This window comes from Garra rufa, chromosome 5 (genome assembly GCF_049309525.1).
Source record: "Garra rufa chromosome 5, GarRuf1.0, whole genome shotgun sequence".
In the NCBI taxonomy this organism is placed as follows: Eukaryota; Metazoa; Chordata; class Actinopteri; order Cypriniformes; family Cyprinidae; genus Garra; species Garra rufa.
The window spans coordinates 47846223-47870350 of NC_133365.1; the positions used below are offsets into that span (position 1 = coordinate 47846223).

The 24128-nt window shown below is 34.8% G+C and overlaps 1 protein-coding gene across 1 annotated transcript in view; it reads left to right on the plus strand.

Annotated features, from left to right (window-relative positions):
* Window positions 1-1014: 1014 nt before the first annotated feature.
* The window catches only part of mapk1 (mitogen-activated protein kinase 1), a 37044-nt gene continuing 13930 nt past the window's right edge, over window positions 1015-24128 (plus strand). The window contains exons 1-3 of the mRNA XM_073840666.1: window positions 1015-1404; window positions 20298-20480; window positions 23819-24008. Of these exons, the coding sequence (XP_073696767.1) occupies window positions 1259-1404; window positions 20298-20480; window positions 23819-24008 (519 nt within the window). The 5' untranslated portion in view covers window positions 1015-1258. The remainder of the gene's footprint in view (window positions 1405-20297; window positions 20481-23818; window positions 24009-24128) is intronic.

Sequence of the window (24128 nt, forward strand, 5' to 3'; positions counted from 1 at the left end):
ACTTCAAAATTTCACATTTACTTCAAAGTTTCTTGCAGTTATTGTACTTATTTATCAAATTTACTAGCACTTTCTGAGTTTAAAATGTTTCAAAGTAAATAATACTTTTTCACTCAAATTTCAAGGATTAGTTCACTTCCAGAATAAACATTTCCAGATACTTCACTCATCCCCATGTCGTCCAAGATGTTCATGTCTTTCTTTCCTCAGTCGAAAAGAAATTAAGGTTTGAAGCATTTGAAGCTGCATTAAAACTCCAATTTGGACCTGTTCACTCACATTGGGATCCACAGTATGGAAAAAAAATCCTGTAATATTTTCCTCAAAAACCTCATTTCTTCATGAAGAACGAAAGATATGAACATCTTAGATGACATGGGGTGAGTAACGTTAAATAACCAGGAAGTGAACTATTCAATTCAATTCAAGTTTATTTGTATAGCGCTTTTCACAATACAAATCGTTGCAAAGCAGCTGTACAAAAAATGTAGGCTACTACAATATATTTAGTAGCTTATTAGTGGTGACTACTGTATGTTAAGTCGATGTACATATGGTATAAATATTAAAAATGGTGTAATCAAAAACAGATGATGAACACTAATAGTAATGATTATGTGTTGCAATTCAAGGCTGGCATCATCGGTGGTCCTCTTAGGGGTTGGCATCATCTCTTCAACTAATGCTTCAACTAAACGTGAACTAAAACATTCAAATCATAAATAATAAATAATAAATAAACCAGAGTTTAAACGGTTACAAATAGTCTGTCAAACAAAATTTCCTAGCAAGTACATTCACAATATTATCTGTAAAAACCAAGAGGACCTACCTATCAATTTTAGGTTTATCAACAGGTCCTCCTCGTGTGACTTTGCAAATGAAAGCATCTCCAGAGAAATGAAGTGTAACTTCTATCTCTATGGTAACCACTCTCCGCTCCTTGCCCACGTGATCCGCTCCGTTACTTCCTGCGGCTACACTCTCGCTCGCTACCGCTGCTGCCTGCAGTCAGTCAGTCCCACCATAGAACACGCCGCGCAGATTACTATCACTATATATATGCCAGTCAACAACACTTCAGCCGCCCCTTTCCTTTTACTCCGACGCGAAGACTTCGGTTTAGTTTAACCACGTCGCTTATCCAGCCTCCCGCCGTGTTTTATTCAACCTAAGAGCTTTGGCCAAGCCTCATAAGCTGCGTTGGGTAAGAAAAGCGCGTTTGTTGTGCGTGTAAAGGCAGCTCAGTTTCTCAGCAATGGCGACAGCTGCGGTATCTGCCCCTGCTGGTGGCGGCCCGAACCCCGGATCCGGTGCCGAGCTGGTCCGCGGTCAGGCTTTCGACGTCGGGCCGCGCTATAGCAACCTCTCGTACATCGGAGAAGGCGCTTACGGAATGGTTTGGTAAGATGCTTCTTGTACTTCTAAACATGTTACGCTTTGTTGCCGCTGTTTTTCCGAGAATTGTAATTATGTTTCCTTTTGTCGCTTGCTTGGATTTGTTCATTCAATCACAGCGCAGTGCACCAGCCCCACTGCTTCTGCTTGAAACCAGTTGCATGCACTTTTCTTTTTTTTATGTTGGACTTTTAAGCTTAGTTTTAGATGTGCGTTAACAGATAGAGACAAGTTCACACAGAGTCTGACATCTGTCAGAACACTTCTAATCATGAGCTGGTGATTCATTACTTAATCATTTTATATTGTGTATGTGTTTTTCTTTTTCTCAAGAATTGCATTAGGTTATTAACTAGTATTCAGTTTATATAAATAGATGCTACTACTTTTTACTTTAATGATTTTTAGGTGATATTAAATTGATTTAATATATCATGACTGCATTGCACAGATTTGTTTTGTTATGTTTTTTTGTGGGGGAAGTTCCAGTCTGTAAATGCAAAGATATCAGACAGTTTTAGCTAAGACCAGACATCAGGCGTTGATCAAAACTTATTGGAGGTGTAGATGTGAAATTTGCGCAGTGCTTTTCCAGGAATGTCAAGGTGTCAGGGCTCTCCAGGGCGGCGTGGGCGCAGGCTCCCCAAGGTTGTGCAAAACTGGTAGGAACGAGAGGCACTTAGATGCGCTTCGCTATTGGATCTGCCCACGAAAAACTGTTGAAATTGATAGTGCTCGAGTTGGACCTATAGCCCTAACTTTAAACATTGGTTAGAAATACTAAAGTGTGTCCCTGGACCACAAAACTAGTCATAAGAGTCAATGTTTTAAAATAAATAGGCTTTCTATGGATGTATAGTTTGTTAGGATATGAAAATATTTGGCTGAGATACAACTGTTTGAAAATATGAAATCTGAGGGTGCAAAAAAAAGGGTGCTAAATATTGAAAAAAATCATTGTCCAAATGAGGTTTTTAGCAATGCAATGCAATATTACTAATCAACAATTTATGATGTATTTACGGTAGAAAATTAACAAAAAAAAATTTCATGCAACATAATGCTTGCTTAATATTCTAAACATTTTTGGCATAAAAAAACAAATTTCAAATTTTAACCCATACGGTGTATTTATGGCTATTGCTACAAACATACCCATGCTACTTAAGACTGGTTTTGTGGTTCAGGGTCACAAATAGGCTATAAATGTTTCACTACGTTCCCAAATCAAATACATACACAGAAACGTCTACGCTGGTTTTGCGATTGTATAACAAAGGAGAATTGTTGTGGTTGAGTTTGAAGCTAGCTTTGTTACAATTGAGAGACTGCTGGCTCAAATTTGCAGTCTGATCGCCCATCTGTTCTGGTGAGAGGAGTCCGTTGGCTAAACGAATGAGCTCATCGCTGGCAGGCCTAGTTTTGCTCTTCTCGCACGGATGAATGAATGGTTCACACCCACTCCAACAGCTACAGAGTAGAACAAGCCACCCTGGGTTGACTGTCATATGGACGTGTAGGCCTGTAACATGTTGTGCTGAACAGGCTGCAACAGTACTGAAGCCTTTGTGTGGCCTTGCTTTTGACTGACAACGGTCTTTGTGAAAAGTTTGAGTATAGAAGAGTGTTAGTTAATAACTTAATAATCAACAGAGTAGAATACCAATACACTCTAATACTGGAGACAAGCTTGACCGTAGGTGCTTAAATGTTGTACCCTTGCTATATTGCTTAATAATTATACTTGCGCTGTATGGGTCTTTTTCCAAAGAAGTTGTATGCATGCAAATTGTATAACAAAAAAGGTACACATTTCTAGTAATTGTGCAGTTAATATTGTGTTTTTAGAAAGTTTTGGAATATTTGTTCTTGTGTCTTGGCTGATAATTCAGTATACTTTATTTTTGACAAAACATCACATGCTTCGGTCTTGACGGCACATTTTCAGTAGTGACAGTAATGCTTTGGTAGCGACCACATCACATTACAAAATTTTAACTTGCATGCTAAAACATACTAAAATGCAAAAAATGTGCTAAAATTTAGTTTATTTTCCCTAAATATGAGGATTGTGTGTTCCCTTTTGTCACTAAAAAAACAATAATGACATGTTTTGATCGTGTCTATTTTGGGAAAAAAAACTAGGTAGTGACAATTTTAGATACTTTTGAACCTGGCTCAAAGATGATAATGAGCCCAATGTTAGCTAGTACAGTTCTGAACAGTTGTACACATATAAAAGCTAAATGTTGTTGAATAACTCCCAAAAAATTGTGCTTAATTCTAAAAGAAAATAGTAGGGCTGGGTAAAAAATATCGATTCTCCGATTTTAATCGATCTTCAGTTTAACGCAACGATATTTAATGCGCGTGTTTAACGTAAGAGGATATGAATATTCACCTCTCGTCCTGAAGGTGTCACCATCAGCTGCTTTTTTTGCAGAAAAATCTGGTGATCAAAAATGATTAGGCTGTAGTTAAGAACTTTTACTGTCTTTAAATTTTTTTTTTACAGTAATTTGCATTTTGCCGTTTGTTTACATGGTGTACAATGGATGCACATATTTATTACTTCTTGTTACAGTGTTCGTTTAAAATTTCAGTAATAAACTTAATAGGAGAGTTTCAGTTACCAGCATTTATATCAAAATATGGATCCCATGTCTGCAAAACTAACATTTTAAATGAAATATTGATAGCTAATCGATATCGAATCGAATCGAAACCATAAAAATAAGAATCGAATCAAATTGCCAAATTGGTCACAATACCCAGCCCTAGAAAATAGTATTCGGTACTGACGTTCTAAAAAGTTACATACAGATATTTCATACTTTTGAACACATTTACCTCAAAATGAAAAGGGCCTATCTACTCACCATGTAGCTATGAGAGAGAGTGACACAAATATTTCTTGATCATAAATGTAGGGGTGTACTGTAGTTAAAATTAGTCTGTCAACAGACTAAAACATACTGTTTCGGTAGTGACAAAAAAAGCGGATATTTTTTGTTATTGTGGGTTTCTAGATAATAAAAAGATCTTAGTAAACATCTAATTTGAACACTTATGCTTTTTAAATGTTTTTTGGTTGTGGGACAGCAGTTTGCATCAATTTGGCATCATTACTCCAGTCTTCAGTGTCACATGATCCTTCAGAAATCATCCTAATATGCTGATTTGCTGTTGAAGAAACATTATCATCAATGTTAAAATCAGTTGTGTTGCTTCTTATTTTTGTGGATTCTTTGAGGATTCTTTGATGAATAGAACCTTTAAAAGAACAAATGCAATGCATTCTTGCTAAATAAAAGTATTAATCTCTAAAATTAATTTCTACATTTTTATGATTGTTTGAAATCATTTTGAAGCAAAGTTATGGAAACAAAAAAAGAATGACTATTATTCATATGATATATTTAATGTGTATATCTCTCTTAAAGGAGCACTCCACTTTTTTTGGAAATAGGCTCATTCTCCAACTCTCGTACGTTTAATGTGAAACATCACGATGGGCGATGGCATCGTCGGCGGGATGAGGGATGGTTGTTGTTAAATAATTAATTCATAACGAATTAATTAATTGTAGCCTATTCCACCAGTGCTTAATTTGAGCCGGATTTTTAAAGATCCAGCATTAACAAGTGCATTAGATCGTGACAGTGCGTGCTTGCATACGAGACAGAGCAAACACGGGTTTATGTATTTGGAGGATGTGTGTTGGTCCTTAACATATTTTCGACCAGTCAGCTTTTTTAAGTTCAAAACCGCTCTCATTGATTGCTTACTGCTTAACGCACACTCTCCAAACGCATTTAATGAGCAGCGGAATGTTTAGAGAGAAAGTGTAATATCAGAAATAATACCAAATCAAGCGAAATATTATTATGTATTAACATTATAAACACTATAAACATAGCTATAAGTTAGTTACCCTGAGTCCAAAACAAATCATTTAACGGTATTCAGAACAGAACAGGAATGAAACAAAATATATAAAGTTAAGAAACCAAAACAAAGCGAAACTAAAAATAGCAGGCGTTGGGCTCACGCACCTCTGTAATTTGGCACAAATCAAAGTTTTTCCATATTCCCAATGTATTTGAATTATAAATTGTTATTTATAATGTATACTAGGCTTTGTATTGTACATTCGTATTTCGATGGAAAAAAATATATTCTCTTGTTTTTCGTTCCAAGCTCTCTTCTTTATGGTAAAACCATGAAAAAGGCATATTTGGTGTAGTTTATTTAATCTAATTTAATTAAAATTATTTAGATTTTTTTTTTCTGCTGTTTTGTATGCCTCACTAGTGTAAACAAACTAGTTTGTGTAATTCATTTGGAGTTCACTGTAATTTGTACTGTGATCGCTAACAACTTCCTTGTTATTATTTCCTCAATTATAATAATAAAACAAGAAAACATGCGGAAATTGAAAGCATGCATTTCATTTGGCTATATTGTGTGTTTTTCGTGAGCGGGTTGCTGCTGCTGCGGCGGGGGCGAGGCGGAGGATCGCGATGCCGTCTCAGCATCGTGATGTCTGTTGGCCATCGGCAATGGCAATCGGCCTAGTGCATACAAAATATAGCTGCAAGTCATTAGATTTAGACAGAAGTTACATTTGGAAGTTTTTGGCATCAAATTAATTTTGTTCATAGTTTTCATCCTGCGGTGCAACATTAAATCACACTATCTGTCATTTGAGGTCTTTAATCTGCACAAACTAGCTTTGCTGACATCTGTTTTGAAGCATCCTTAGGAAGAGCTGCTGATGTCGTCGGCTACTCAGGTATCCTCTAATATGCTTTGAATCCCACTGAGAGTGAATTGTACCTAATAGTTCCTTTAATTCAGTTTGTCAAGACTGGCATATTATAGCTTGGAAAGATCCTAGAGGTGCTTCTGTTCCCGGCTGCACAGCTGATTGGGAGTTCTGAATGTTCTAATGCATTTTGCATCCTGCATTACACCCCTCTCTCCATGAGGAAGCGTTTCGGGTGGCCGTCATCCTGTCCCATATTATGCAAAAGAAAGGCATGCTGTTACCGTTGGCAGTGGTTTTCGGAAACCAGTAATGCAAGTCACAAACAATGGGCCGTTTGATCACAATCAGATGCCGATTTCCTTGAATCCTAGAATACTTCAACGTTCACCGTTGGGAGAGCATTCACACCGATGACGTCCGTAGGATCTGTTTTCTCTATTTGTAAACACAAAAGCGTTCCAGTAACTGCAACTGCGGGTCAGTTTCTTCCAATAGCATCCACCGGCCTGGCGTTCGCCGAGAGGCCTCCTGTGATGTAATAGCTGGAGAATGTGGAGTTTAGCTGTGTTACTAAGGGAGGATGGGAACAGGCAGGGTTTCAGTTCTAAAACAGAGAGAGTGAATGAACGAAGCGAGGGCAGGAAATGGAAGGGAAGGGGCGGGTAAGTGGATTTAGGAACGGAGAAAGTGAGGCGAAAGGCTGCAGTCCATTTTGTTGTTCTGCAGCATTGAAGCGGCGATTCCCGTAACCGCAAGTGTGTGTGTGTGTGTGTGTGTCTACAAGCGCTCGTTCTCATTGTATAACAGTGTCTAATTACTGGAGGTGACGTCCTCTGTAGATTCACATGGCAAGTGTAATTAAGCTGTATTATAGAGGCTTAAATACAGCTTTTAGTGTTTTAGGTATAAATGAGCAGGATGTTAAATATATTCTGGATATTAAACACATGTTGTCACACTTGCAGATTGAGGATATCGCTTCCACTTACAGAATTAGACTGGCATAATGTTTGCGTGCTAAAATAGTGTTCATGAAAGAGCCTGTAGACGCATATTACACATCTCAAAGCATCACCTGCTTGTGCTAGACCACACTTTACAATAATGTCTTGTTTGGTAAAAATAAATTTATGCTTTAGCAAACATGTACTGACAATGAGCAATATATTTTTGGCAGCTTTTTTTTTTTTTTTTTTGGTGATCCGTTCCAATCAATTCTTGATGGGCAAAATCAAGTCCTGCCCTACATTTTGTTTTTTTCTTGTTCGTTTTACAGATATACAGTTAAACCATAATTTATTCAGACACCATTTCTCACATTATCACAGTTTATTTGCTGTAGTTTAGAAAATGGTTATAAAAATATGATGAACCTGAAGAGATAAACTGTGTCAGAATAAATTCATCTTGATGATGTCAGATAACTTTGATAGAAAGGTATGGAAGTAAACATGGTCAGGTCAAAGTGTTAAATCTAATTTTTGGTCCCAAATTTGTATACATTTTACTGGTAGTCCACTCTATGATGAATTTTTGGGTGTTATATGTCACAGCTGACTTAATTTTGCTATCCTCACTTGCATAAATGAACTTGTGTTTTCAGATTGTCATCTGTGTGCTGTAATAAAGTATGCATGTGGTTGCCAGATTGCAAAAAGAACATGCACAATCTGAAAATGTATTGTTTTAATCAGGGGTCACCACACTCGGTCCTGGAGGGCCGGTGTCCCTACAGAGTTTAGCTCCAACCCTAATCAAACACACCTGAACCAGCTAATCAAGGTCTTAATAGGTATACTTGAAACTTCCAGGCAGCTGTGTTGAGGCAAGTTGGAGCTAAACTCTGCAGGACACCGGCCCTCCAGGATCAAGTTTGGTGACCCTTGGTTTTAATAGAGAAGCTCTGATTTGGGGATTTAAACGCTTGATATCTGGCAACCCCACACATGAAAGCTTGCATAGTAAAGGCACATATACACATTTTGTGTAGTTGTATAGTTAATTTTTTAAAATACATTTTAGTTTTGTCTTTTATCGTCAGTGATATTTCATTTTGATATAGTCACAGGATCATTTATTGACCTTATTGTCATTGTCTCATTTTAGTTATTGGAAAAAAGCACGTCAACAAATATTTTCCTGCATAGTTTTTTTTTTTTTAATTAACACTATTGTTAACATTAAGATTCATTTAAAAGTATTGTTCATTGTTAGTTTGTTAACTAATATAAATAATAATAACAAATTAAACCTTTTTGTGAACTTACATGCTACCAATAATCTCTTAAACATGTGTTTTTAAAAGTTCTCTGGTTGGATATTGAGAAAAAAAACATATTTCTGACACATTTACTGCAGTTACTGAAGTTTAGTATTTGCTGAATGTTTGTTTTGGACAAAAATTGCAGTCATCACCTAGATGACTATGAAATTCATATAAATTGTAAAAGCAAGTAGTGCCTCATTCAGATATAAAAAATTATTTACTGATAGCTCTTATGTTTTATGCTGTTTTCTCTGTTTACCAGAGTAATTATAATGACACTGTAATTTTACAAACTGATGTAAAATGTGTTTTCTAAGTGCTTTTCAGCTCAGCTGACCCTGATCAGATGCATTTATTAGTGTGTGTTCAGTTGATGCATAACATTTGTTAGCAGTTGGGCTTTCCAAATTTGTTTTGGACTTGATTCATGCATCATTGGCTCTGATAACTACCGTACTCTCTGAAAACTAGAGATCCTGTGTGTTACAATCCCTTGACTTCGAGTACAATGTGTTATTACTTGCCGGTTTAATTCGCAAAAGTGTTGCAACACTGATGTGGTGTGATGTTGCAGAAGTGGCTCTGTGGGCAGCGTCTCTCTAAACCATGAGGAGGAATGCTGCAGGACTGACTACCAGTTACAGTTCCTCTTAGTGTTCACACTGAGGGCATGACCTTGCCTTTGTACTTTGTAAAATTTGTTTCAGAGCTGCTGTCTTTAAGTAAATGTGACTATCTCTTAATTGTTTCACTTAGCGTGCAGATATCTTTGGGAAAAACCAGAGCTCGTAGCTAAGCTATTGCTAATTATATCAGCTTTTTATTTGGATTTAGCTACTTTGGGTTATAAAACATTTTTCCAAATGTATCTCCTGTAAAGTACAGAACATGATTGTCTATCTTTAGATTCAGTCTGCACACTTTTTTTATTTCATAATTTTCTGCAAGCTGATTTAACTAATGTCATAAAAGCATCTTTCCACTAATTAAATTCTGCTTTAATTGAATTTGTACAACTGCTTGATTCAGAGTTTTGTGGCAGCACTGCCAGAATAAATGCTTTGAATACTTTCTTTGGAAATCTTCTATTTTAAGACTTAAAATTTAAGTTAAAACTTTTAGACAAAATTGCTGTTCGTTCCTTTTCACTTTACAAATTTGTTAACATAAGTTCATGCATTAGTTAACTTGAACTAACAATGAGCAATATACTATTGTACAGCATTTAGTAGGGATGTAACAATATATATATATATATATATATATATATATATATATATATATATGACCACTGAATATTTGGGAAAAAAAGAAAATTAAGTTAAATTCTTATATCTAATGCACTTTGAGAGTTCAAAATTAAGAGCTCCAACCTGTGTTCTTAACTAATAAAACTTAAGTCTGTAAATTGACTTGTAACTGAACTTTAAAGGGGACTCAACCCACTTTTTATTTGTGGTATACTGTCTCAGTCTAAATTACATTAACACTGGTGTTTTGGGAAGCCAAACAAATTGGAATATTACAACAATTTTATATTATTATTATTTTTCCTATGGCAATAATAGTCATGTATTGTAACAATTGCAGTGTAAAATAAATCAAAATGAATGTTTCATAGGTATTTCATTTTTGCTTTACACTACAGTAGGGAAATTACAATACTACTTTCTAGGGCTGGGTATTGTGACCAATTCGGCGATTCGATTCTTATTTTTATGGTTTCGATTCGATTTCGATTTCGATTTGATTAGCTATCAATATTTCATTTAAAATGTTAGTTTTGCAGACATGGGATCCATATTTTGATATAAATGCTGGTAACTGAAACTCCCCTACTTAAGTTTATTACTGAAATGCACATCTTCATTAAAGGAACACTCCACTTTTTTTGGAAATAGGCTCATTCTCCAACTCCCCCCTGAGTTAATAAGTTGAGTTTTACCTTTTTGAAATCCATTCAGCTGTTCTCCTGTTCTGGCGATATCACTTTTAGCATAGCTTCACTTTGAAACACGCCGCGAAAACAGATTTGATGAAGAGATTAAGACATATTGTGCTTTCCATTTTAGTTTGTTTGACAGATACTGTGATAGCATAATGACCCATAATACAACTTTAAAGACCTTTATGTTACAATAAGAAGTTTTTATATATTTTAATTCATATCGTCATTTGACAAAGATGATATCGATTTTGCTATCACGATACCACAATATTGCTAATACCGTTACATCCCTAGCATTTAGTTGTCTTTGTTAATATAAGATAATAAAAATAGAATTACTGATTATTTGTTTATTCACAGTGCATTATAGTTCACCCAAAAAATGGACTTACCCTTGGGGTATCCGGGATGTAGATGAGTTTCTTCATTTGAACAGATTTGACTCTGTAGTGAATTTGATATATTTTTAAATCTCTACACACAGAGCTAGACAAGACAAGCATTTGAGGTTAAAAAGTATGTAAATTGTATTTTTTTTTTTTTGAAAATAACCGATCTTTTCACTAGATCATTTAGAGCTATTTGAAGCTGCATTTTGGAAGTTTAAACTCAGGGGCACCATAGAAGTCCGTTATATGGAGAGAAATCCTGAAATGTTTTCCTCAAAAAACATAATTTCCTTACAACTGAAGAAATAAAGACATGAACATCTTTGGATGACAAGGGGGTGAGTACATCATTTGTACATTTTTGTTCTGAAAGTGAACTACTCCTTTAATGAGATTCCAAACAGCTGATGCAAAACATCACAATAATCCACAAGCAATCCACACTTCAGTCTATCATTGAATGACTTGTAAAGTGAAAAGCTGCATGTTTATAAGAAACAAATCCATCATTGAGATGGGAAGTCTGTTTTTCTCTCACATCAAAATCCACCCACATGTTCGTTTGGAACCATTTTGGACTGTTTTCACTTGTAAACACTGCTTGATCTCTGCATATTTCTCTCCTGATTTAGAAGAGATTACTTTTCCACATGAGAAAGCAATATTATTGATAGAGGATTAGTATTCTAGCTGGAGTGAAAACATCTTAATGGTGGATTTGTATCTTACAAACACTCAGCTTTTCACTTCACAAGACTTTAACTGTTGGCCTGGAGTGGTGTGGATTACTTGTGGATTATTGTGAAGTTTTTATCAGCTGTTTGGACTCTCGTTCTGACGGCACCCATTCACTCCAGAGGGATCCGTTGGTGAGCAAGAGATGTAATGCCAAATCTGTTGTAATGAAGAAACAAGCTTATCTAGTTCAGTTTAACTATTGTAGTTACCAATGTTAACAAATGAAACCATTTTGTGACTTAATGTGTTACGAATTATCTCTTACACATTTTTACACAAGTTTTCTTGTTTGATTTTGAAGGTATTGCAGTTTGTTTTTGCCTTTGGTTCACATTTATAATTTATTAAATGTCAGTTTTCAAAAATATATTTGCATTTATATTCATCTAGATAATCTTGAAATCAATGGGGGTTATGTTCAACAAATTTCCATATTTTGTAAAACGGTTTGCGTCGCTTCTAGTTCAGGTCTTTTGTCTTTGCTTCTGTAAATATGGAACTGTTTTACTCAAGATACCTTCAAAGATGAATGTCTATAAAAGATAACATTCTGATATTAACATTGAATAAAAAAAAATTAGACGTTAAACATAAACCCCATACAGTTTGTAAAAGCAAGTAGTGCCCCATTCAGATGTATAGATTATTCACTAATATGTATCTAATGTTTAATGTTATTGTCTGTGAAGAACCAGAGAAATACTAATTCCACAATTTTAAAACCATAAATGTTGAACGTGTAATTGAACTTTTATGCTCTTCCAAAACGTTACTAATAGTCATATTATGCTTTTAGTAATATAACCCCAGTTCTTCTGCTTATTAGGTAATTATACTAATTTTCCTACATTGTTTGAGGGTACGAGTTTCCTGTCGCTGCGACCATTAAATGCGTCACGCGGGTCTGGTTTAAAGGCTTATCTCTCTATGGCTGTTTGCTTTAGCAGGTTGACTCACTCATTCAGAGGCATGTATCTATAGCTAGAGTAAATTGAGATCTTGTGTGCCCTCGTTGCAAATAGCACCTCTTCATTATTGTTCAAATTATATTAATAATGACTGTTTGTCCACTTGAGCTTGAGTTCAGTAAATGGAGTCTGTTTGTGCAGCTCGAGTTATCTGTGAGGATTGTATGTTTCTGGTTGTCTTGATGTATAGCTAAGAATTTTATTTATTATTATTATTATTATTATTATTATTATTATTATTATTTTTTTTTATGAAAATCAAAAAATATCAAATTTCTGGAGCACTTGATTTGGTCTGCCATCATTATAATTGTTATGTTATATTATATTATATTATGTTATATTATATTATATTAATTTTACTGTATTTTGCAGTACTTTCTTTGTTGTTGTTACCCGTTTATAATATTAATCAGTTTTACCCACTGATAGTATGCGGCAGTGATATTTAAGTATTGATATACTATTATAGTTTTTAATTTGTATTATCTTGAAATTGTTTTTTTTTTTTTCTGTTTTTATTTTAATTTTAAAGTTTTACTCATTTTTCTTGTGCAAAAAAAAATTCTATATAGTTATTATTAGATTTTTTTAACTAAACTTTAAACTAATTGAAAATGAGAAATGTTGCCTTGGCTTCTAGCTAAATAATAAAATACATGCTGTAAGTAAGATTTTAGTTATTTTTATTTTTTTTAAAGAGAAGTCTCTTCTGCTTAAAACTCAGCAGAAAATGTACAATTTTGGAAATATTTTTGCTATTTAAAATAAATGTTTTCTATTGAAACATATTTTAAAATGTATTTTAATTGCGTGATTTCAAAGCTGAATTTTTAGCATCATTACTCCAGTCACATGATCCTTCAAAAATCATTCTAATATTCTGATTTGCTGTTAAAAAAACGCATTTATTATTATTTTTTATTTTTTATTATGTTGAAAACAGCTTAGTATATGTTTTTTCAGGTTTCTTTGAATAGAAAGTTCATAAAAACAGCATTTATCTGAAATAGAAATCTTTTGTGTCATTATAAATGTATTTATCATCGCTTTTGATCAAGCATTTCATTTGCCCCCCCAAAAATTATACTGACTCCAAGGTTTTGAATGGTATTAGTGTATAATTTTACAAAAGCTTTTTATTTCAGATAAATGCTGCTCTTTGGCCCTTTTTATTCATCAAAGAATCCTGAAAATATTAGAATAACTTCTAAAGGAGTGTGACATTGGAGTAATGATGCTGAAAATGTAAATTTGATCACAGCAATAAATTACATTTGAAAACGTATTAAAATAGAAAGCTTTTATTTTGAATGGTAAAAAATATTTCAAAATTTTACAGTTTTTGCTGCATTTTGGATCCAATAAATGCAAGCTTGGTGAATAAAAGAGACTTCTTAAAAAAATCATTAAATCTTACTGTTCAAAAACTTTTGACTGGTATAAAGTATATTATATTATTATTTATACATAGTTTTTGTTGTTGTTATTGTTGTTTTAGTTAACTATAAAAACCCTGCCGTGTACATACTTCAGCTACATTTTAGCTACATACAGCCTCATTCATTTTAGCAAAAACTTGCTATTAATCCACTCGATTCTGCTTGTAAATATGGCGTCACTTTATTGCATTTAGATCATCTAGATAATCTTGAAATCCATACAATTTGTAAAAGCCATGTTCCCCCATTCAGATGTACAAAATATGTCCTAATATCTCCAGTGTCTTATATTATAGTCTGTGTTTACCACAGAAATGATAATGTCACCAATCAAGTAAAAATGAATGTCAATGCAAGGCATTTTTAATGCATTGTGGGAAGTCTTGAAGCCTAACCTGATTTGCACCAGGTTATGATACTCATATTGTACCTGCCGTGAGGGACCTAGTCAGATAATTACTTTCTTTTATGCACGCTCAAGATCGTGTGTGCACGCAAATGCACAGACAGATATATTAGTCAATGCATGTACACGCTCACACATGCCTGCACTTATACACACACACACACACACACACACACACACACACACACACACACACACACACACACACACATGCTGTGGCTGTACTGCCTGGGCCGTGCCTCCATGCCAAACTCTGCCACGGTGCCAGTCTCCATAGCAACCCTTCTGCCAAGGACGTCAATCCGCCGTCACACGAACCAGCCTGACTGGGAGGAGTGTCAGAAGGAGCAGGCAGCAGAAGGAAAGAAAGAAAGCAGAGGAAAGCCAGAGTGCTTGATTGTTTTTATTTGCATGGTTGGTAGTTTTTGCAACACACATTTAGAACATGTCCTTATGATGGTAGGAAATCAATGTTTTACAGTCATTGCAGTTCAAGATGGTTCATTTATTGTTAGTGGCCTTTGCTAAATTGGTGAGGCAAATGTAAACACTAGTTTTTTTTTTTAAATAAGGCCTGTGTGATCCCCTTGTTCTGAATGGTGGAACCGTTCAACCTAGTTAATGTTCTTAAGATTTCCTGCTTTATAAAATGTGAAAAGCTTCTTACTGGCACAGCTGTAAATGTGCGGGCGTTCTGGGTTGGGAACAGAAAGGAAAGGATTATCCAATCTTGTGGCGTCCCGGCCCCATTTCGACTAGCCTTCACCCTGTATGAAACTGTATTAAAATGGAAGCATCTCTATTTTCTTTAAGCATGAGATGCCTGCTAAAAGGGATCTCGGGAATGCACAAATAGACGTAAGACATGAAAATCTGAACATTTACCCCAAAGTCAATGTAATGATTTTTTGTGACTCTTCTAATTCTCAATAACGTAATGCAAATTGTTTCATTTTCATTACGTTACCATGAAAAAAATATTATTTTTGCATTGCAATATGTGACCCTGGACCACAAAACCAGTCATAAGGGTCAGGGTTTTTTTTTAAATTGAGATTTATACATCATCTGAAAGCTGAATAAAATGAGCTTTCTATTGATGTATGGATTTGTTAGGATAGGACAATATTTGGCTGAGATACAACTATTTGAAAATGTGGAATCTGAGGGTGCAAAAAATCTAAATATTGATCATTTTAATGGCCTTTTATTTTATTTTATTTTATTTTAAAGTGAAATTAAGCACATTCTGACCCTGTTCCTATTACCATAATGCAGATAATCTCATACTCTAACATGAAAAAAAAAAACATTAAATTATGAAGTATTCATACATTAATATATAAATATATGTGACATTCATACATTGTAATATTTGTTGGACAGCCTTTAATGTTTTTTTTGTTTTTGTTTTAATAAAATGTTTATTATTTTATTAAATTTATTTATTTTAAAGTGAAACTGAGCACATTTTGACCAAGTTCTTATTACCATAATGCCAATAACCTCATACTAGAACGTGGTAAAAAGAAAAAACTAAAAAACATTAAATTATGAAGTATTTATTTTATACATTTGTAATATTTGTTGGACTGCCTTTAATGTTTGCATATTTTGTTAAATTTATTTATTTTGAAGTGAAATTAAGTACATTTTGACCCAGTTCTCATTAACGTAATGCAAATAATGTCATACTCGAAAATTATGTAAATTAAATTATGAAGTATTTATACATTGGAGTATTTGTTGGACAGCCTTGAAAGTCATCATGAAAGTCACAATGATCATTTTATTGGCCTATAAGTGTATTTTATTTTTATTTTATTTTATGTATAATTTTCTTTTCTTTTCACTTATTTTAAACTGAAATTAATCACATTCTGACCCAGTTCTCATTACCGTAATGCAGATAATCTCATACTCTAACGTGAATTTTTTTTATTTTATTTCATATACATTTTTTTTTAATTTACATTTTTTAAATTTAATTTAATTTGACATTATTTTAATAATGTCTTTAATAATGTCTTGTTTGAGTGGTTTTGCTTTGCCCTCTTGTCCGATTGTGTTTCACAGACCTTCAGCTACATTTTGCTGATGCCACACTGAGGGTTTACACACAAGTAACACTAAACCAGGGAGTTTTTCTGTGTTTTGCATCTGTGCATGTTGCTGTGCTGATTTTCAGTCGTCAGGATGTTCACACACAGCAGTCATTCCTTTCAGTTTCCCTGCAGCCCTAGCTTTATTTATAGACATCTTTATTATTTGGTGACATGACGGTATACGCCATTGGAGCGTCTTGTTTTTTTCCTCCCTCCTCTTTCGCACCAAGGGTATCTGGCATTGTCAGAGCATTGTGTAAATTCACTACCAACGTTCAGCCTGTCTCCGCCCCCCTCCTTCACATTACCATGGCAACAGCCTGTTGCATAACTCCTAACCGCAAAGTCTCGCCTGTCCGTCACCGTGGAAACCGTGCCTCGCTCTTCTTTTCTCTTTTCCCTGCTGTTTTGCTATGTCCCTCCATCTCTGCTTCTCTCTCTCTCTCTCTTTCATGGTCTTTCTTCACCTCTGCGTAATTTCTCCACTTTCTGCCCTTTAGAGTGTTTTGTGCACAGTACCAGCCAGATGCTTGATCTGTGAGCTTTACACTTATCAAGTTACGCAAATCGAAAACGGCGTCAACAAAAAGACTAGTCATAAATGATGAACATGTTTCTGCTGCGCAAGACAAAGTGGTGCAGATGATGCATTATTGGTGCACCTGACACAGATTTAGCATTAACTGTGTGTCAGCTGTGCAGAGAGTTCAGCTCATGGTTACGCTGAGATGAGATTGTATCTGTCAAGTTCTTTGCATTCATGAACCTTGTGTGTGAAGATAAGCAGCACAGGCAAGCTTTAGAAACTTCTGAGTGGACGCTTATTGGTGGAAATAAAAAAACTAAAGATTTTTCACGTGCGTGCGCACGTGTATATATATATATTGGCGATACTCTTCTGTAAACAACAGCATGGATTGCATGAATAATGTACTACTGAATAGTTGTTCTGCTAATTTATGCTGTCTAAACCATTAAAAAACATGTGGAAGCTGCTAAATCTTATACCCCCGGTTTCACAGACAAGGCTTAAGCCTAGTCCTAGACTAAAATGTAAGTCTGAGCTGTTTCAACTGAAACAAAATTGCACTGATTGATCTTAAAATATATCAGTGCCTTTGTTTTGTCTCAAGATGCACACCAGTAGTGTTTTTTTCTAAGCATGTTTATAAAAATTACTTAAATTGTCCTAATTGAACTATGGCCTAATCCTGGCTTAGTCTAAGCTCTGTCTGTGAAACCGGGCCATAGAGAAGGACTTAGTGAGCAGGAAAGGGCGCAAAATTTTGACAGACTAATTTAATAGGTGGTAAAGATACGTACAAGCAGTATTAATTAAGATATTAGCCTAATATTTCACCAACCGGACTGGGAATGATAAGAACAAATATGAATGTTGTCAAGATTCTTGCTCTGGAAATCCTGGGTCAGTGCCAACCACAAATGCTTTTTGTTCCTCAGACAGTTTTTTGCACGCTTCTTCTTGATTTGTTGTTACTTTTGGCAGTCTATAGTACTCCAAATGTTTTTCCTGGTTTGTACAGGATTAGTAAAGCCCTAAACATGGCAATAAATGATCATTTTCAACAGCAATATTCAACAAATATGCTAGTTTCGTTCAGTTTAGTGGCATTTTTTTTTTTACTTTCCGTGCCGCCAATATGGCCGATTGATGACGCATTGTGACCTAGCAGCTTTTTTTTAGGCTATTTCTCATGTTTAAAATATGAATCCTGATTAATATATTTGTACTTTATTTTATTTATAATAAAACCAAAGTGAAATAATTCTTAGTTTATTTTTATATTTTTTTTGCTTAAAATGGTTAAAGGAATAGTTCACTTCCAGAACAAAAATTTACAGATAATGTACTCACTCCCTTGTCATCCAAGATGTTCATGTCTTTCTTTCTTCAGTCATAAAGAAATTATGTTTTTTGATTGAAAACATTTCAGGAATTTTCTCCATATAGTGGACTTCTATGTTGTTCGTGAGTTTGAACTTTCAAAATGCAGTTTCAATGCTGCTTCAAAGGGCTCTAAACGATCCCAGCCGAGGAATAAGGGTCTTATTTAGCAAAACGATCTGTCATTTTCTTAAATAAATGAATATTTATACACTTTCTAGTAAACTCATCTCGTCTAGCTCTGCAATGCGCATGCGTACTCTGTATGCTCTGGTTCAAGACAGTTAGAGTATGTCAAAAAAGTCCAATTTCATTTTTCTCCTCCAACTTCAAAATTGCCCTATATCGCTGTTTTACCTTTTTTGTAAAGGGCGTTTGATCTTGATACGTTCACTTTGTAAACACTAGGTCGGTACTTCTGCAGTGATGTAGGATGATTTTGAAATTGAAGGAGAAAATGCGTATTGAAACTGTATTGTACAGAACTGTATTTTTGTTCTGGAAGTGAACTAATCCTTTAATCATTATCAGTCTTTCAAGCTTAATTTCCACCACACCCCTGTGTCCACATGTTTACATTTTTAATTATATATATTTATACATATATAACAACATATATAAACATAAACAAACATAAACAAACAGTTCTTTCTAAATTTTCGGGAATGAAAAACTTAAGTCAAACAGGTTACAGTATGCACTATGCACTGTACAAAATTATTGTAACTTATTGGTTAAAAGTACATTTCCATACTATATACAGTAAATAACTTTTTGATTGACATTTTTGTAAGGGAAGTCATTCTATAATTTGTGGTGAAAAATTCCCTGCATGACACTTTCATCATATGTTTTTTCATTAACATGAAATGTCGTCTTTGTTTTTGTTTTTTTCTTATCAGTTGTGTACATTAGGGTTTTGTCTTATATCTGATGTTGTTAAAATAATATTTGTTGCATTATTTTAGTGCTGTGTGTTACCCTGATGGTGTTTAGTGTTTGTGTGAGTCACACTGTGCACCTTCTATATATTAGTACTTATGCTGTGGGGCTGTTTTTCAGTGGCAGGGACTGAGGGACTCGTCAGAGTAGAAGAAAAGCTCATTGCACCAAAATATTGCGATATTGAAAACCCAGTCCAGAGCATTTAGAACCTCAGACTGAGCAGAAGGTTCACCTTCCAACAGGGCAGTGACCCTAAGCACACAGCAAGAGTGGCTTATAGACAACTCTGTGAATGTCCTTGAGTGGCCCAGCCATAGCCTGTGCTTGAACCCAGTCAAACATTTCTGGAGAAATCTGAAAATGTCTGTCAGACCGCATCCAAGCTGACAGCTTGAGAGGTGAAGAGGTGACACGAAGAATGGCAGATAATTGCCAAATGCTGATGTGCAAATCTTGTTGCATCATACCCAAAAAGACTTAATTATGTAAAATTATGTCAGCTAAGTACTGAGTTAAGGGTATGAATACTTATGCAATGTACTTATTTCAGTTTATTTTTTTTACACATTTATGAAGTTCTGACAATTCTGTTTTTGTTTTGGCATTATGGTGCATGGATTAATGTGGAGAAAAAAGGCATGTAAAACAGTTTAACAGAAGGCATTAAAAGGCATATATCTTGCTCTTCAATCTGTTTTGATTTCTACAGTTTGTTTTCGCAAGTGTCTTTTAAGTCTCTTCAGTATCTGTCTTTCCATATTATATACGTCTATATGAGTACGTTTTAAAGCAGCTTTTCTAAGGGTCCACAGAAAACTGCCCATAATTGTAAGGCCCATCTACATTCACACCATCTTTTCCATTGTATTACATTTCTTTTTTTGTATACTTGATGTTATTTGTGTGGTTTACTTTTGTATTTTGAATAATGAATAATAATGACTACACGTCAGTGTTTTGTAACCAAGAAAAAAAGATGTTTGATCTGATGTTTTCTGCTGTCTCTTTGTTTCAGCTCGGCGTATGATCGTGATAATAAAGTGCGTGTGGCGATAAAGAAAATCAGTCCGTTTGAGCACCAGACGTACTGTCAGCGCACACTCCGTGAGATTAAAATCCTGCTCCGCTTCAAGCACGAGAACATCATCGGCATCAACGACATCATCCGCGCCCCCTCCATCGACCAGATGAAAGACGTGTATCCTTTGTATTTCTGTTTTAACCTTAAAATATATGCAGGGTTTTGAAACATTTGAAACAAAGAAAAGTAATTTTAAGCTGTATTTATAATTATGTACTAATTTTTAGGTAAGGAAGTTGTATAAACAGTCTAAAAACTAAAAATGCTCTCTTTTTTTTTCATGCTGGAGTACATGATCAGAGACGAACCAAATATTAAGATGTATTTAAATTCGAATTCATTCAATTTTTCCAGTTCAGCTTTCTAAATATTCATGTTCAGGCTGAAAATGCAGCCTCTGGCATAAACGGTGTTCTTCCAACCGTGTAGGCTGAGACAATGCAAAAATCTCTAGTAAAGAGTTAATTTTAGGACCGAAATCAATAGTCAGTAGGCGTGTGGATAGTGAGAGTAGTTTTGTATGATCTAATCGCTGTGTTGCTGTAATGTGTTTAGCGTCATGCCAGAGCTGCGGTTAAAGGGAGTAAAAAAAGATCTTAAAGGCCACAGTTTTATTCCTATTGACGTTAATATAGAACGAAGCAAAGGGTTTGTGCTTTTCGTTGCTGTTTTTTTTTTTTTTTTTTCACAACCTTAAAAAAAATATTTACTACTACAATTGCTTGTAGGATGGCAGTTGTGAACTATTTGACTATTAATTCTGATCCCACAAAAGTATTCTTGTTCCATACACTACCAGTCATACGTTTTTGAACAGTATGATTTTTAATGTTTTTTTTAAGTCTCTTCTGCTCTCCAAGCCTGCATTTATTTGATCCAAAGTACAGCAAAAACAGTTAAATGTGAAATATTTGTACTATTTTAAGTAACTGTTTTCTATTTGAATATATTTTAAAATGTAATTTATTCCTGTGATTTAAATTTTTTTAGCATCATTACTCCAGTCATGTGATCCTTTAGAAATTATTCTAATATTCTGATTTGCTGCTCAAAAACATTTTATTATTATTATTATTATTATTATTATTATTATTATTATCATTATTAAAACAGCTAAGAAGAATTTTTTCGGGTTTCTTTGATGAATAGAAAGTTCATAAGAACAGCATTTATATGAAATAGAAATCTTTTGTTGCATTATAAATGTCTTTTTTATCACTTTTGATAAATGTAAAGCATCTTTGCTAAATAAAATGATTAATTTATGTAAAAATACTGACTTTTGAATGGTATAGTGTAAAATGTTACAAAAGCTATTTATTTTAGATAAGTACTGATCTTTTGATCTTTCTATCCATCTTAAAATCCGGAAAAAATGCACTCACTTTTACTGTTTTAAATATTGATCATAATAAGGATATTAGAATAATTTATAAGGGATCATGTGACACTGAAGAAATCACAGGAAAAAATTACATTTTAAAATGTATTCGAATAGCAAACAGTTATTTCAAAATTGTACTGTTTTTGCTGTACTTTAGATCAAATAAATGCAGGTTTGGTGAGTAGAAGAGTCCAAAAGTTTGGGGTCAATATGAATGAATGAATGATGCATTTGTATAGCACTTTCATTGTGTATTTCCATACACCCAAAGCGCTTTACAATCATATTTTACAATCATAAGCGCTCACCACACACCAGCTACAGGTGGAGAGGAGAGAGTGATATAGCCAATTTAATGGAAGGGGATTATTGGGAGGCCATGATTGACTAGGGCCAGTGGAGGGAATTTGGCCAGGACACCGGGGTTACACCCCTACTCTTTTACGAGAAGTGCCATGGGATTTTTTGTGACCACAGAGAGTCAGGACCTCGGTTTAACGTCTCATCCGAAGGACGGTGCTTTTTACAGTATAGTGTCCCCATCACTATACTGGGGCATTAGGACCCACATAGACCACAGGGTGAGCATTGGTAGAGGGGGTCAATTTTTTTATGCTCTTTTAAAGTCTCATGCTCATCGAGGCTGCATTTATTTTTCAAAAATACAGTCAATTAAACACTGTGTTAACAGCTGAATTTTCAGTATTTTCAGTAGATGATACCCAGATTTACCTTATCGCCTTATCGCCAAATGACTACAGCCCCATTGACTCCCTCTGCCAATGCATTGATGAACTTAACAGTTGGATGTGCCAAAACTTTCTTCAGTTAAACAAGGAGAAAACAGAAGTCATTGCATTTGGAAATAAAGATGAAGTTCATAAGGTAAATGCGTACCTTGATGCTAGGGGTCAAAAAACAAGAAGTCAAGTCAAGAATCTTGGTGTGATTCTGGAGTCAGACCTCAGTTTCAGTAGTCATGTCAAAGCAGTAACTAAATCAGCATACTATCATCTCCAAAACATTGCAAGAATTAGATGTTTTGTTTCCCGTCAAGACTTGGAGAAACTTGTTCATGCCTTTATCAGCAGCAGGGTAGACTATTGCAATGGTCTCCTCACTGGCCTTCCCAAGAAGAACCATTAGACAGTTGCAGCTCATACAGAATGCTGCTGCCAGGATTCTGACTAGAACCAGAAAATCAGAGCATATCACACCAGTCCTCAGGTCCTTACACTGGCTTCCAGTTATGTTTAGGATAGATTTTAAAGTACTTTTACTTGTTTATAAAGCACTCAATGGCCTAGGACCTACATACAATGCAGATATGCTCACGACAACTCAGATCACTAGGATCGAGTCAGTTAGTAATATCAAGGGTTCACACAAAACAAGGGGAATCCGCTTTTAGCATTATGCCGCTTCCAGAAGAGATCAGATGTGCTAATACATTAGCCACATTTAAATGCAGACTCAACTCATCTGTTCAGTTGTGCATTTATTGAATGAGCACTGTGCTACGTCTGAACAGATTGCATTATTTTATGTATAATCATTTTACTGTGCTAATTAACTTTAAATCAATTTTTTAAATCTTCTTAAATTCTCTGTTTTCATTGTTGTGATTATTATTTTAAATTTTTATGATTTTTATGCTATTATGATTTTATTTCCTTTTATGTACAGCTCTTTGAATTGCCATTGTGTATGAAATGTGCTATATAAATAACCTTGCCTTGCCTAGCCCTTATTCCAGTCTTCAGTGTCACATGATCGTTCAGAAATCATTATAATATGCTGATTTGGGGCTCAAGAAAAATGTCTACTGTTATCAATATTGAAGACAGTGAAAATCTAGCTTTTGTTATTAATTTATCTATTATTATTTGATGAATAGGAAGTTCAAAAAACAGCATTTATTTGAAATAATCTGAAATAATTTGAAATAATTCTCGTAAATACCCTTGTTGAATCAAAGTATGGCTGCATGTTTTGTCATTTCTTACATGCACCCTTTTCTCTTTTCTGATCCCCAAGCTTTGTGTTTGACCTTGACGTTGACAAACTCTAGCTACATTGTGCAGGATCTAATGGAGACAGACTTGTACAAGCTGTTGAAGACGCAGCACTTGAGCAATGACCACATCTGTTACTTCCTGTACCAGATCTTACGTGGCCTGAAGTACATCCACTCGGCAAACGTTCTCCACAGAGACCTGAAGCCTTCTAACCTGTTGCTCAACACTACTTGCGACCTCAAGGTGAAGTACTCTGCAGTTCTTGGCTGTCGTGCCATTTTAAACACATTTAAAGGTGAAGTGTGTCATTTCTGCGTCACCAAATGGAATTGAATAATGATGTTTTTAGAATGCTGCAAAAAA